General features: G+C 49.1%; 1 protein-coding gene across 1 annotated transcript in view; it reads left to right on the forward strand.

Annotated features, from left to right (window-relative positions):
* Nucleotides 1-4,082: 4,082 nt before the first annotated feature.
* LOC135248951 (CUB and sushi domain-containing protein 1-like) overlaps nucleotides 4,083-16,415 on the forward strand; it is a 238,486-nt gene continuing 226,153 nt past the window's right edge. The window contains exon 1 of the mRNA XM_064324101.1: nucleotides 4,083-4,974. Within this exon, the coding sequence (XP_064180171.1) occupies nucleotides 4,788-4,974 (187 nt within the window). The 5' untranslated portion in view covers nucleotides 4,083-4,787. The remainder of the gene's footprint in view (nucleotides 4,975-16,415) is intronic.

Here is a 16,415-nt window from a genome sequence, read left to right on the forward strand (position 1 = left end):
AATGCTTAGCGTTAGCATTAGCGTTAGCATTAGCATACCTCCCAGATCGCGAGCGACTCTGGGCCAGACCTGTGCCATGTCCAGCACTGCTGACTTCGGCCCAGAACTGGACCAGAACCGGGCCGGAGTCACACGCTGTTCGGGCTGCATCCTGCTGCCTCCACTTTGCGGTTATGAGGCTGATCAGAGCAGACAGTGCTGTTGGGTCTCATCTAAACCTTGGCCGTGTTTTATGCGCAGAGCAAATGGAAAGATTAAAAATTGAAAGGGCGAAGGAGGCGGGCTCTTCTCGGCTTGCCGTTTTACCCAATCCCGCTTCTGCTGGCGCTGAACCTGTGTGCAGCTGCTTTGGGTGTCAATAAAATAAAGGCTGTGGAAATGATGGACCTTGAAATGCATTATTAAAAGAAAAAACCTTTTAGACCAGCTGTATCCGGACATGTTTCATTACTAAATATGAGATATGTGGCTTTAATAAGCCCCTGGCCATAGTGCTACAGTAATTAGACGAGGGCACAGCACAGTGAATTAATTTAGTTCAGTAATGAATAAAATAGCACAGTGCTTTCATCTGGTTCTGAAACTGATTTTAACTGGATCACAAAATTGTTGATAATACAGGATTAAGCCCATGGAAACATAGATGGTATGTATGTGCGGTTCATAATGGGGAAGTTTTGTTTGGCCAGAAGTTAAAGAGGGTAAATGAGAATCGAGAGTCCTCTTTAGGTTGAGATCTATGGGGTGTGAAGTAACATAACATAACATAACGTAACGTAACGTAGCATAGCATAGCATAGCACAGCACAGCACAGCACAGCACAGCATAGCATAGCATAGCATAGCATAGCATAGCACAACATAACATAGCATAGCATAACTTACCATACAGTAGCATAACATAACATAACATTACATAGCATAACTTAACAAAACATAATGCGTGCAGATGCATGTGTGTGAGTGTGAGTGTGTGTGAGTCAGAATGTGTGTGTGTGTGCATGTGCGTGGATGTGTGTGTGTGAGCATGTGTGTGAGTGTGTGTGTTTGTGTTTATGTGTGTGTGAGTGTGTGTGAGCACGTGCATGCGTGTGCATGTGTGCGAGTCAGCATGTGTGTGAGTGAGTGTGTGTGTGAGTCAGCGTGTGTGAGTGTGTGTTTGTGTATGTGAGTGTGTGTGTGAGTGTGTGAGCATGTGCGTGTGTGTTTGTGTGTGAGTCAACATGTGTGTGTGAGTGTGTGTGTGTGTGAGTCAGCGTGTGTGAGTGTGTGTGAGTATGTGTGTGAGTGTGTGAGTGTGTGTGAGCATGTGCATGCGTGTGCATGTGAGTGAGTCAGCGTGTGTGAGTGTGTGTTTGTGTATGTGAGTGTGTGTGTGTGAGTGTGTGTGAGCATGTGCGTGTGTGTTTGTGTTTATGTGTGTGTGAGTGTGTGTGAGCACGTGCATGTGTGTGCATGTGTGTGAGTCAGCGTGTGTGTGTGTGTGTGAGTGTGTGTGAGCATGTGCGTGTGTGTTTGTGTGTGAGTCAACGTGTGTGTGAGTGTATCTGTGTGTGTGTGTAGGAACGGAGTGTAGCACAGTGGGTAAGGAACTGGGCTTGTAACCGAAAGGTCGCAGGTTCGATTCCCGGGTAGGACACTGCCGTTGTACCCTTGAACAAGGTACTTAACCGAAATTGCTTCAGTATATATCCAGCTGTATAAATGGATACAATGTAAAATGCTATGTAAAAGTTGTGTAAGTCGCTCTGGATAAGAGCGTCTGCTTAATGCCTGTAATGTAATGTGTGTGTGTGTGAGTCAGCGTGTGTGTTTGTGTATATGAGTGTGTGTGTGTGTGTGTGTGTGTGTGTGTGTGTGTGTGTGTGTGTGTATGTGAGTCAGCATGTGTGTGTGTGTGTGTGTGTGTGTGTGTGAGTGTGTGTGTGTGTGTGTGGTGTGTGTGGTGTGTGTGTGTAGTCAGCGTGTGTGTGAGTGTGTGTGTGTTGTGTATATGAGTGTGTGTGTGTGTGTGTGTGTGTATGTGTGTGTGTGTGTGTGTGTGTGTGTGTGTGTGAGTCAGCGTGTGTGAGTGTGTGTTTGTGTATATGAGTGTGTGTGTGTGCATTCTGTCTCTCAGAATCAATGACATGAATGCAGAACAGGTGCAATTTTAGCTAAATGCTCTCGCTCTGCCAGGTAGGCTTCAGCTCCTCCTGCATCCTGCAGTCTTTGCATGCGTGTTAAAATAATAAATATGAATGTGTCAACCCAGACACAGTTCATTACCCGGGATATGTTATCAGGATGAGACAGAGAAAATGACAGTCATATACACTGGCACTAAACGGAGATGCTTCAAAGAACTGTCAGCGAAGGAAGAGAACATCACAGAGCCTCTCTGCATGCAGTGGAACAGGATCATTTTGCCCTGTCCTTCTTGACATTTAGGGAAGAGCTGTCTCTTTGTGCTGCCTGGTGTCACATTGTGGGTCATTTTTTAAAAAAAATGTTCTGTTTGATATTTATGTAAAAATAAATAAATAAATAAATTTAAAAAAATTGCCAATTGATGTCTGACACAACTGCAGAAGAACTGTAAAAAACCTGGATGAAAATGCCATGCTTAGTACATCCATAAGCCATTATTTTGTAATTGATTGACTAACTGATGAATCGATTGCATGTGATTGATTCATTCATTGAGTTTAATGTCCTGCATGTGAAGGTGCTCTGCCTGTAAGGGTATATCTATATGAATATAAAACACTACAGACGTGTGATTATTTACAAATACCTCCACAACACGGCCCCTCCACCCTGATCCTGGAGAGCCGCAGGGTCTTCTGTAACGCTACACTTAATTGATTAAATAAAGCAGCTCAACACACAATTAACTCACCTCATCTGGCTAATTGGGTCTGAACCGATTTTGTCGGTCTGAACTGATTTTAGGGTGAAAAAATGAGCACCCCACAGCCCTTCAGGCCCAGGAGTGAGTAATCCTGCAGTTCATCATACGTGCCCATTTTCTGAAAAAACAAAACACAAACAAAAGCAGAAAAGCCTGTGCCTGGGGTTTTCAACAGGACTGCACTGACTCATGGGGATCTTTGAACATACTGTGGGGGGTCCCAGGAGAGACTGGATATACAATGATTATATATAGAGTTGGGAAAATATTTCAGATTATAATATATTTTTTAATTTTTTTATTTAACCACTTTTTAACTTATGATTGGGATCCCCTGGATGCCTTTGAGTGTGGGAGGTCCCTGGTCCCAACCCCCCAGGGGAGACATGCGCTCTAATATGTACAGTCTGATGATGCTATATATCAGGGTCACTCACACCTAACCCTGGAGCTCTGTAGTGCTCCTGCTGCACACTCCTGCCCACCAATCAGAGCCTGATTTATACCCGGGACACCAGGTGACTGGGCTCTCTGGCCAATCAGCGACATTATCAATCACTTAACTATGGAGCAGTAAAGACCATCAACAGTGCTGCTGGCCTTAAGGGCCGGCTTTGAGTATTTCTGGCACAGGGCCAGCCTGTCACTGCAAGCTGTTCACTACGGGTCCAACAGAACTGGACTTGGGTCATCTGAATCTGGCCCTATGCAACTCCCACCCCATTGTGAGAGCGTACCCCTTTAAATTGTGCCTGTACCCCACTCTGGGCTACATCCAGTGTTTCCCCAGAATCATGGGGCACCCCTGACTGCTGCTGATGGTGGTAAGCTGCTCTTGGTGGATGTGGCTGTTCTGCTTAATATTGGCTGCAGATAATATACATACTGTGTATTTACTGTATGATGTAAGACCGGATATTATTATTTCCGCGTAGCGCTGGCTGAATGCGTCCCTCTGACTGCACCACGTTCTCCCTGAAGACCTTCCAAGGAAGTCCGCCAAATTTAAACAGATCAATGAATATTTTAACAGTATTATTTATTTATTTAATTTATTTGTGTTTCGTGCTTCGTCATACCCTCACATCCCTTCCCGCAATAACTTTTTCTCTTGCTACGCGCTAGAAAAGTGATATTGAGCTTTCTAAGTATAGGTTTGCGCATACATCGGAAGACTTCAAGATGATAGGCTGAATTAGAGAGAGAGAAAGATAGAGCTAGAGAGAGAGAGAGCGAGAGAGCGAGAGAGAGAGAGACGTGATTGTCCTTCCGTCTATCTTCTATCGGCGAAGTATCACAATTCGCGCTGTCTCGAGGACACAGGCTGTGCGGATAGCTCAGGAAAGAAATCTTGGAATTAAAATATCCATTCTTTTTTTTTTCTTCTTTTCTTTAAAAATATCCGAACTGACAAGGACACTGTTATCTCTGTGCAAGCGGGAGCAACGGACGCTCCGCGTGAATACATCCCGGAATGATCCTCGCGGTTTCCTTATCACCGAACGGGGCAGAATATGGATTCTAAGCATGAACGGTAAAACGGTTGATTTCTTAAAATAACAATATAAAAGACCGTCATATATTTCAAGAAATTGCTTGAATGAGAAAGAGTGCGAATACTCTTTCTCCCTCTCAAGTGAAACCATTACAGCTCAAGGAAGGGAGAGAAATATATATCTGGACCCTGTAGAGATAAATTTAATTATTATAAGCGTTTCCCTTTTTCGATGCGATTTTTTATCAAATAGAATTGGCCGACCCCGCGGTACTCGTGAGATGGTTCAGTCCAGTGGTAGAAGCGGGGACTCGTTACGTTGGGATTTTTCTCAGCGCCGACACAAAGTGAATCTTCCTTTGAAAACCATCTGATAAGGTGCTCGCCGAACGCTTTGCCATGAGAACCGTTTTGAGTTGCGACGGCACGGGAGGCAAACGGACGTCGTGCAGATGCACGCGAAGCTGCGCGAGGAAACTTGAGGGACTGGGGCTTCTCGCACTAATGAGGGCTGTGGGAGTACTAGCGCACTGTTGGAGCCGGTTTCTCTTCTTGTACGTGGGATTGCTGGCTGCTTCGGCACAGGGTAAGTTTCCGTTGTGACAAAAACCCACGGATTCAGATGGCAGTGCATGTAATGTGATTTCATAGTTCTGTTTACCAATGAGTCCTGGTAAACTTCTTCCGGTTGCATGTGATTAAATTATTATATGTATAGATATTTTCTAAACTTTACATTCTCCACCTTCCGCCAGAGACACAGAGATCATTTCAGTGATCAAGTGTGTGCCTGAAGGATTCGCTTAAATTAAATAAACCTTAATTGTGTTGTGGAGGTGAGGCGAGGTAGCTATCCCGACAGAAGGTTTAAGTAACAGAAAGAGAGAGACTCGTGCCAAACGTAGGCTACTTGTGTTTGACACGGAATTGTAATCGGTTGTGTGTGTGTGTGTGTGTGTGTGTGTGTGTGTTTGAGCTGTGGCAGATCGTGACTCATACGCTGTTAAGAAAATCTAAAATGTTTGCCACGATTGCTCTTAATGCCGCCGATACGCATACGCATGTCTGTTGCTGATGTGGACAGCGAATGACCTGATGGATCGTGATTTGATGATAATCTTTTCAAGTCAAGGGAACGACGGACTAAGATCCCGTCCATATGAGCTCAATGATTCGTGTGATTTGAATGCACGGTTAAAAAACACACCAGTCCTTCCTGATCTTTCGCGTAGCAAAACGACGAACCTCAGTCCGCGCGGGCATGCCCCGTGGTTACGAAAGCACGCGGCTTTGGGATAGGACATCGGGAAATATTGGTCAACATGCTGGTACTAAAGAAATTCATGAATTAAAAAAATTCTGTGTGGTCTAACGGTAAGCAGTTGAAAACAGCGTTTTTTTGTGACAGGTCTGTTTTAAATGCATCGGTTAAAAAAGTGTCCGGTCATTAGTTATGCTTTTCATCCCTATCTGCAGCATCTCGCTAATGCTGCCGTTAAGTCGGCTGGGACTGAAACGGTCCGGGCAATTTGTTCTACCTGTGATTAAAAAAGACCCAGGTGAGCACACTCGTGTAGTTACACTAATCCTATTGGATCTTATCGAGAGATGATTCGGCTCACTGCCTGCCGGTCATTTATACACCGTTTCATATGAGGTCCGATGACTTTCATACCCATTGTCAGAGCCCCGCAGTTGCTACGCGCGAACTGTGTCTGGAAGCCGAGCGGCCGTGGGGTTTCGGGGGAGGGGGGGTAACGGAAAGCGTCAGACGTGGGAGTTCTTTGCTGTGTGTGAAATTCGCCCCCCCCCCAGAAAGCTTGCCTGCGCGGAGCATTGGCACGAAGGCGGGCTCGGAAGAGTAGAAACCCCCTCGCGCCCCGCAGCAACAACGCCCGCCCCAGAAAGCTTGCCTGCGCGGAGCATTGGCACGAAGGCGGGCTCGGAAGAGTAGAAACCCCCTCGCGCCCCGCAGCAACAACGCCGGTCTTGTTTGCGCGAGGAAAAAAGGACGACACCTCGAGCCTCCGTCCTGGTGGGGGGGCTGGGGGCGGGGGGTCTAACAGCAGACGTCAGGAAAGGGGAGAAAAATAATTATTGGAAGCAGACTTTGAGTCAAAGAGCAACGTGAGCTCGCGATCTCGAATCTACCGTTATTAGAGAAACGCGCTGCCGTCGGGGCATTTTCGCGGCAGCGCTCGTTCTCCCCGCGAGCGCTCAGTGTCACATATCTTCCATAGAGCGGCACCAAAGCTTCACCGCAGCCAGGCATGCGGGTCTGCCGTTCGCACCGGACCACAAAATGTATTCGTACATTTGAACAAATGGCAACTAATGCGACTCGAATGCAAATGCACTAAAATACCATTTTTATTGTGAAAATTGACATATCTACAATTATGCGGAACACTAATCAAAGAGCGCAACAGCGCGATTTTAGACATGGGTATAGTTCACAAAACTGATGCAAATACGTGTTGAAAGTGTCCACACATCAGTTATTTGAAAATAAAAGAAGTTGGGCTTCTGGAGGATCTTCTGGAACTCCTTGGAGGCTTTCTGGATTCCCGCTCAGGTGCGAATTGAGGATGTGAAATACCCAAAGCAGTTCACCAGCCGGAATTCTTTGATCTGGTAAAAGCCAAAGAGAATCTGGAGGTTCTGAGTGAAGGGCAGCCTCAAGCCCCACAGAGGTGTAGCAGACCAAAAAACAGAAGAAAACACTCCGGCTGAAAGTGAGCGTACAGTTTACACGGTCATGTGATCTTTCAGTTCGGTCTACAGTAGTGGGAGGATTGCCGTTTTGCCAGAAAGGTGATAAGAATATGTGTTATACCACAGAAACAAGATACAAGTGGTTTTGAAGACATAAATAAATACAGGGTTAGAAGTGGGTATCTTAAAAAAATAAAAAATCCGGCAGCTTGAATCAGATGTTGCAGGTAGAATCAGACGATGCAGGTAGAATCACACATTGCAGGTTGAATCAGACGTTGCAGGTAGAATCAGATGTTGCAGGTAGAATCAGACGTTGCAGGTAGAATCAGACGTTGCAGGTTGAATCAGACGTTGCAGGTTGAATCAGACGTTGTAGGTAGAATCAGACGTTGCAGGTTGAATCACACATTGCAGGTTGAATCAGACGTTGCAGGTAGAATCAGACGTTGCAGGTAGAATCAGACGTTGCAGGTAGAATCAGACGTTGCAGGTAGAATCACACGTTGCAGGTAGAATCAGACGTTGCAGGTAGTAGCTGGGAGTGACTCAGCCGGGAAGTCAGAACAGGAAAGACCTGCACAGGTTTGTCAGACGGCACTTTAACGAGTCCTCGGGTGAAACAGGAAGGTGGTCGTCGTCCGTGGGCTTCGTGCTGAAAGGTGACGCTGGTGTTGACGCATCCTTCCCTCGCTGGGATGTGGGGGGGCTCTTCTCTGCTCGAGAGAGGATGTGTTCTGGTTGGCTGGGCTTGGCCCCCTCGTTAGTATCTGAGGAAAGATGGGGTCGAGCAGACAACAGCGTGTTATTATCTAAAACAATCTCCCTGCTCGCTTTCCAAAAAATATAAAAAAATTCAGCACGATGCTGACCCAGAGAACACATCACAGTCTGCAGTGAAAACAGCCGTGAAAAGACAAAGTCAACATCCTCTGTGATCAACAAGCCCCAGTCACGTACAACACGCTGGGGCAACAAAATGAAGAAAATGACTCACATATGAAAAAACCCGAAGAAGAAGAGAAGGAGAAATTCTTCAGAAATCTCTCCGCAGAAGGTCCTCCGCCCTTAAAGCCGATTTCGCAGCCCTTCTGAGCGCCAGCAAAGTCAAAGGAAGATGGAGAACGTGATGATTTTCAGCGCAGAACATGGTGTACTACTGAGCGTACAATTATCTGAAAACCATATGCTGTGCTTCCATAAACCTGTCAGTTTGATGTCTTTTCCTGTAATCGAGCAAAATAATGGCACGGACTCAATCAATCAAGTGCTTAGGAATCTAATTAAAAAATCATATTTGGAAAGCTGAGAGTAAGGAACAAACACATTGAGTAAAATTGCATTGCCGAATTGCAGAATGTGTCTTCAGTGGCCGAGATTATACCCGGAGACAACCGTTTACCGAATGCAGACTGTGGGGTCTGATGCTGGAAAACCTGGCAGCCCAAAGACGAGAGGTCATGTGATCTCTGTGAGACAGAAGAGCGTTGTGTTTCAGCTTCCCATTGCCGAGGTCTGAGTTAATTTATCTGTACGTTCATCTTTAACGCTAGCACTTGTTTCATTTCCTCTGACTGATATATTCGATATGTTTGTTCCCTTTTCTGTCATTCCGATAAAAATGACCTAATTTTGAAAGGAACATGAGGAAATGTTTCACAAGAATGCATAAGTCTGCTAACATTTTTCACCATGAAAAAAAAAACTCAATATGTGATGAGAGAGCGAGAGACCGAGAGAGACAGAGAAGGACAGAGAGGTGTGTTGTTGTTTTTTTAGACAGTATCTCCAATTATGAGTGTGTTTTTTTAGCTTTGAAATACTTCCAGCCTTGCAAAGGAAGCACTCAACAGTGCGGAAGCTGCAATTATTTGCTGTGGAGTGTGTTCAGTAGCCTGGCAGGAGCAGGAGTTGTGCTCACACACACACACACACACACACATGCAGGGGCTGAGCTCACAGACACACACACACACATACAGGAGCTGAGCTCACACACACACACACACACACACATGCAGGAGCTGAGCTCACAGACACAGTACACATACAGGAGCTGAGCTCACACACACGCACACATGTACAGGAGCTGAGCTCAACCACACAAGGGCTGAGTCACACACACACACACAAGAGAGGAGCTGAGCTACAGACACACCACACACAGGGGCGAGCCACAGACACAGACACATACAGGAGCTGTGCTCACACACACACACACATGTGCAGGAGCTGAGCTCACAGGCACACACACATGCAGGAGCTGAGCTCACACACACACACACACATGCAGGAGCTGAGCTCACAGACACACACACGCGTGCAGGGGCTGAGCTCACAGACACAGTACACATACAGGAGCTGAGCTCACAGACACACACACACACACATGCAGGAGCTGAGCTCACACACACACGTACTGGAGCTGAGCTCACAGACACACACACACACACACACACACATGCAGGGCTGAGCTCACACACACACACACACACACGTAGAGGAGCTGAGCTCACACACACACACACACACGTAGAGGAGCTGAGCTTACAGACACACACACACACACACACACGTACAGGAGCTGTGCTCACACACACACACACATGTACAGGAGCTGTGCTCACACACACACACGTACTGGAGCTGTGCTCACAGGCACAGTACACATACAGGAGCTGAGCTCACACACACACACACGTGCAGGGGCTGAGCTCACACACACACACACACACACACACACACACACATGCAGGAGCTGTGCTCACACACACACACGTACTGGAGCTGTGCTCACAGACACAGTACACATACAGGAGCTGAGCTCACACACACACACACACACACGTGCAGGGGCTGAGCTCACACACACACACACACACACACACAGCACACACGTACAGGAGCTGAGCTCACACACATACATACATACAGGAGCTGAGTTCACACACACACACACATACAGGAGCTGAGCTCACACACACACACACATACAGGAGCTGAGTTCACACACACACACACATACAGGAGCTGAGCTCACACACACACACGTACTGGAGCTGAGCTCACAGACACACACACGTGCAGGGGTTGAGCTCACACACACACACACACACACACACACAGCACACGTGCAGGGGCTGAGCTCACACACACACACACACACAGCACACACACGTACAGGAACTGAGCTCACACGCGCACACACACACACACACACGTGGTAATAAACATCAGAGCCCTGGAGCATGGCGACTCGATGGTGATATATACCCTTTACGTCTTATTTGCATAATCTTTTATTTATTAATTTTTTTAAAAAAGGTAGCGGGAAAAACGTGCCGCCGATGCGTGCTCATGATGCAACGTGGCGCAACCTCATTATGCTCGGGCGCGGGCAGACGCGCAGACGCGCTTTAATCAGGACGCGCAGACGGGCAGACGCGCAGACGTGCTTTAATCAGGACGCGCAGACGGGCAGACGCGCTTTAATCAGGACGCGCAGACGCGCAGACGCGCAGACGCGCTTTAATCAGGCAGGTAAACGCATTCCCATCCTCTCCGCGCTCTGGACCCGGCGGGTAAACACATTCCCATCCTCTCCGCGCTCTGGACCCGGCGGGTAAACGCATTCCCATCCTCTCCGCGCTCTGGACCCGGCTGGTAAACGCATTCCCATCCTCTCCGCGCTCTGGACCCGGCGGGTAAACGCATTCCCATCCTCTCCGCGCTCTGGACCCGGCGGGTAAACGCATTCCCATCCTCTCCGCGCTCTGGACCCGGCTGGTAAACGCATTCCCATCCTCTCCGCGCTCTGGACCCGGCGGGTAAATGCATTCCCATCCTCTCCGCGCTCTGGACCCGGCTGGTAAACGCATTCCCATCCTCTCCGCGCTCTGGACCCGGCGGGTAAACGCATTCCCATCCTCTCCGCGCTCTGGACCCGGCGGTACCGCCCGGCCGTTTGGCGTGTGGACCGGAGGAAGACTCAGGCGCCGGGTGCATTTCGCATGTTTTTTAAAAAAAAAATTTTTATTTAAAATTTTTTTTTATTTTTTAAATTGCAGGTATCGAGCGAGGTCGCAGAGGGTCCTTCTCGCTGAGCGCGTGGTCTGAGCCGCCGAGCGCGCGGTCTGAGCCGCCGAGCGCGTGGTCTGAGCCGCCGAGCGCGCGGTCTGAGCCGCCGAGCGCGTGGTCTGAGCCGCCGAGCGCGTGGTCTGAGCCGCCCAGCGCAGCGCGTGGTCTGAGCCGCTGAGCGCGTGGTCTGAGCCGCTGAGCGCGTGGTCTGAGCCGCTGAGCGCGTGGTCTGGGCCGCCGAGCGCGTGGTCTGGGCCGCTGAGCGCAGCGCGTGGTCTGGGCCGCCGAGCGCGTGGTCCGAGCCGCCGAGCGCGCGGTCTGAGCCGCCCAGCGCGTGGTCTGGGCCGCCCAGCGCGTGGTCCGAGCCGCCGAGCGCGCGGTCTGAGCCGCCCAGCGCGTGGTCTGAGCCGCTGAGCGCGTGGTCTGAGCCGCCGAGCGCGCGGTCTGAGCCGCCGAGCGCGCGGTCTGAGCCGCTGAGCGCGCGGTCTGAGCCGCCGAGCGCGCGGTCTGAGCCGCCGAGCGCGCGGTCTGAGCCGCCGAGCGCGCGGTCTGAGCCGCCGAGCGCGCGGTCTGAGCCGCCGAGCGCGTGGTCTGAGCCGCTGAGCGCGTGGTCTGAGCCGCTGAGCGCGCGGTCTGAGCCGCCGAGCGCGCGGTCTGAGCCGCTGAGCGCGCGGTCTGAGCCGCCGAGCGCGCGGTCTGAGCCGCCGAGCGCGCGGTCTGAGCCGCCGAGCGCGCGGTCTGAGCCGCTGAGTGCAGCGCGTATGGATTTTATGACTTTAAACCTCGTTGGCGCCGTTTGTCTTGGGTCTCTGACAGGAGTCCAGCTGCTCAGATGGAATTCGGAAGGAGACAAGGCCGCACGTGTTGTGTCAAGGCCTGGAGCCGGGCCAGGAGGCGGCACGCTTTTCCCTCGTCTGAACGTTTTCCGTTAATCGCTCTGTCACTTATGTCCGTTTTTTTTTTTACAGCCAGCGCTGAGTCGCTCTCGAGTCCTTGTAATTTAACTCACAGCAGACGATCTCGGTTCCCCTGATGAGTACATCCGAAAACAGGCTCGGAGGAATTAGCACGCGGCGAGCGAACATACCAGTCCCGCTGTCAGCCGCGCGCCGGAATCTTCCGCGGAAATCTCTCTGGAGACGGGGGAGTCCCACGGGGGTCCTGGTGTCGGGTGTGCCGTTTCTTGCGTGTAATGTGTTTTTCTCATGGAAACATTAAAGTTAATTGTCAAAGATTAAATCCGCTGGCATGTTTGCGTTGGGCTCTGCTGTGTACAGTGTCTCCTCAGAGAAAGAGAAGCTGTCCTGGAAGGACAGGCACAGCACGGTAACGCAGGACGTTGCGCTGGAATAAGACCCTGAGATGCATATCCAAACACGCACTGGGACCATTTATAAATCTGTTTGACACTTACTCTGTGTTGAGTCCTTGGTAATGCAGTCCCATTTATCATTTTTGGCCAAATGATGACCTAATACTTAAATTAAACGGGAATGGAGGAATGTGTCCTTTGGGCCTTTTTATGGAATATTACACACTAATATCCATTCCATCTTCAGGCTCTGCCCTTGGCTGCTGATTGAGTGACTGGTTGGTGACTCTGAGTAGAGGAATGTCTGTCTCTCTCACACGCACACATACACACTCACACACATACACAGACTCCCACACACACACACACACACATACATACATACACACGCACACACACACACTCTCTCACACACACACACACACATACATACACACACTCCCACACACTCACACACACACACACACACACGCACACTCACACACGCACACATGCCCTCTCACACACACACACACATACACACACTCACACATACACACACCCACACATACACACACCCACACATACATACACACTCACACACACACACGCACATACACACACCCACACATACATACACACACACATACACACACTCCCACACACATACACACACATACACACACTCACACATACTCACACATACTCACACACACTCTCTCTCACGCGCACACACATACATACACACTCACACACACACACACACACACGCACACATGCCCTCTCACACTCTCTCTCACGCGCACACACATACACACGCACTCAGGCACCTTCACACTGTCACACACACTCAAACACACGCACACATGCCCACTCACACACACACACACACATACACACACTCACACATACTCACACACACACACTCTCTCTCTCTCTCACACACACACGCACACATGCCCACTCACACACACACACACACATACACACACTCACACATACTCACACACACTCTCTCACACACACACACACACACATGCCCACTCACACACACACACATACTCACACACACTCTCTCTCACACACACACACACACACATACACACACTCATTTACATTACATTACATTTATTTGGCAGACGCTTTTATCCAAAGCAACGTACAAAAAAGTGCATTTTCATGATCGTAGACAACTGCTGAACACGGGTTCAGTAAGGTACAATTACTTATTTTGTACAGCTATTTCTAGCCGAGAACAATGAACACTTCTGGTCTAACATCTGCACTCACACACGCACACATACACAGACTCCCACACACACACACACACACACACACACATACATACATACACACGCACACACACACACTCACACACTCTCTCACACACACACACACACGTACACACACTCTCACACACACACACACACATACACACATACACACACACACGCACACACTTACACACACACACATACACACACACATACACACACACACTCTCACACACACACACACACACACACACACACTTGCACATACACACATACACACACACATGCACACACATACACACACACACACACACACACACTCTCTCTCACACACACACATACACACACACATGCACACACACACACATACTCACACACACTCTCTCTCACACACACACTCCCACACACACACACACACACTTACACACACACACACACAAATGAGGAAACAAACCCACAGGCCAGTGTTAGTGGCCCCAGTAGTCTGCAGCCAATCCTGAGCCTGTTCATCGTGTCAGCCTCCATATTTTATCTTGATCCGCAGCATATATCCGTGGCATTTGGCCGTAAAGGACTCACACAGCTGCCAGTAATTGCTCTAGAGTAATGGATGGCCTTTATTCCGTCTCGTATCATCAAAGGTTGCATTGTTTCTGCTTCCAGCACCACGGACAGCGCCCTGCACTCATTCCCTCAGTGCCCTTAATAGAAGTTACAGTACTGATATTATTATTATTATTATTATTATTATTATTATTATTATGTCTGTTATGTATGGGGTTATCGGTTCTGGTTATGAGGTGTGATAACTGATTATCTGCATAAATCGATTAATTAAACAATGAGAAACAATTAAAACCAAACTCTGTCTCTCTAGAACCAGGGTGGCCACCACTGAGCTAGCCTGTTTTGAGTAGCTGATGTGTTGTTCGTTAGCTGGCAGGCTGTCCAGGGTAAGCTGGCTAAGTGCACCCTATTAACTAGCTGAAAACAGGCCAATTTATTAGCATGTAACTAGCTGAAAACAGGCTGATATATTAGCATGTAGCTAGCTGAAAGCAGGCTAATTTATTAGCATGTAGCTAGCTGAAAACAGGCCAATTTATTATTATGTAGTTAGCTGAAAACAGGCCGATATATTAGCATGCAGCTAGCTGAAAACAGGCTGATATATTATCATGTTGCTAGCAGAAAACAGGCCAATTTATTATTATGTAGCTAGCTCGTTGTCATATGTTATTTGTGATCACTGAACTTTGAAATTTGTCGCTGGCCAACTAAACAGGGATGTCGGATGAATCCCATTTGTATGACCTTCATCACCTTAGTCACTGTCATCACCTGGAGCTCCCCTTACTCTACCAGCTTGTGATTCCTTGAGATAATGCAACTAATCCTTGATTCATTAGCGAAGCTCACCGGATTAGCCAGACAGACTGAGCTTACACCGGCGTCTCGACACGGACCACTGTCACGAGTCACAAGTCAGGAGTCTGACACGGCGAGGACGCGTGTGGAGACGAGTGAGAGCTCGCTTCGTCTGAGACGATGGAGAACAGAGCTGTACAGATCAATCACTGCAGCGGGGAGCGAGGTGGCGGGGGGTGGCGTGGTGGCAGGGAGCGAGGGGAGGGCGGGGGCGAGGGGAGGAGGGGGGGTGGCAGGAGCGGGGAGGCGGAGGGGACGAGGGCGGGGGGGCGTGGTGGCAGGGAGCGAGGGGGAGGGCGGAGGGGAGCGAGGTGGCAGGGAGCGAGGGGGAGAGCGGAGGGGAGCGAGGTGTCTCTGGGGCCCAGCGGGACGTCCCGAGCTGAAGATCCCGACCCGCCTCTCTCCTCTGATCACTCTGCACTCTGTAGATCAGAGCACGCTGCATGCCGAGCTGTCAATCAGAGCAGGAGGGGGCGGGCCCAACACCACCCACCGAGCTATCAATCAGAGCAAGAAGGGGCGGGCCCAACACTGCCCGCTGAACTGTCAATCAGAGCAGGAAGGAGAGGGTCAACACTGCCCACTGAGCTGTCAATCAGAGTAGTAAGAGGCAGGGCCATCAGTGCATGCAGGGCAGTCTCTGAGCGCAAGGACAGCAGCACTGTCTGTGTAATGTATGATGAGTTTGGAGAAGGAGCTGTTACTCCATGCAGAACATTTCGAGATCTATGACATCCTTAGATTTACACTTTATGCGCTGCCCTCTTAAATTCAGACCACAGTCGATATGGTTGAAAAATAGGTTCTGACAACGAGTATCAGAAGCCATTGCAACAGCACTGTCACAGCTGTTCTCAATTTGTCGTGTTTTAACGAACTACGCTAGCTATGTGTAAATTTATGATTAAATGTTATATAATGTTTAGATATAATAGTACGTGTAGGGGTCGTCAGCAGTCTTGTAGGAAGCTCCACCTGTGGCCAAGTCTCAGAGTCCTGGCGGAGGCAACCTGGTCTTTGGCTAAAATGTTCTGGTAATTGATTGAAATCATTAAGCCATCGATCGAGAGAGAAACGGCCCCGAAGCATATAACCTGCGGCCGTATTTTGACTGCAAGTACGAGGTGCTCTCTCTGCTATGCAGAACCTCTGATCTAACATGCTGACGATACACATGGCAAGAAAGTTCAGTTCTGGCCTCATTTGATAATTTATAATTCCAGACATAGATCCAATGATGTT

This window comes from Anguilla rostrata, chromosome 1 (genome assembly GCF_018555375.3).
Source record: "Anguilla rostrata isolate EN2019 chromosome 1, ASM1855537v3, whole genome shotgun sequence".
NCBI lineage: Eukaryota > Metazoa > Chordata > Actinopteri > Anguilliformes > Anguillidae > Anguilla > Anguilla rostrata.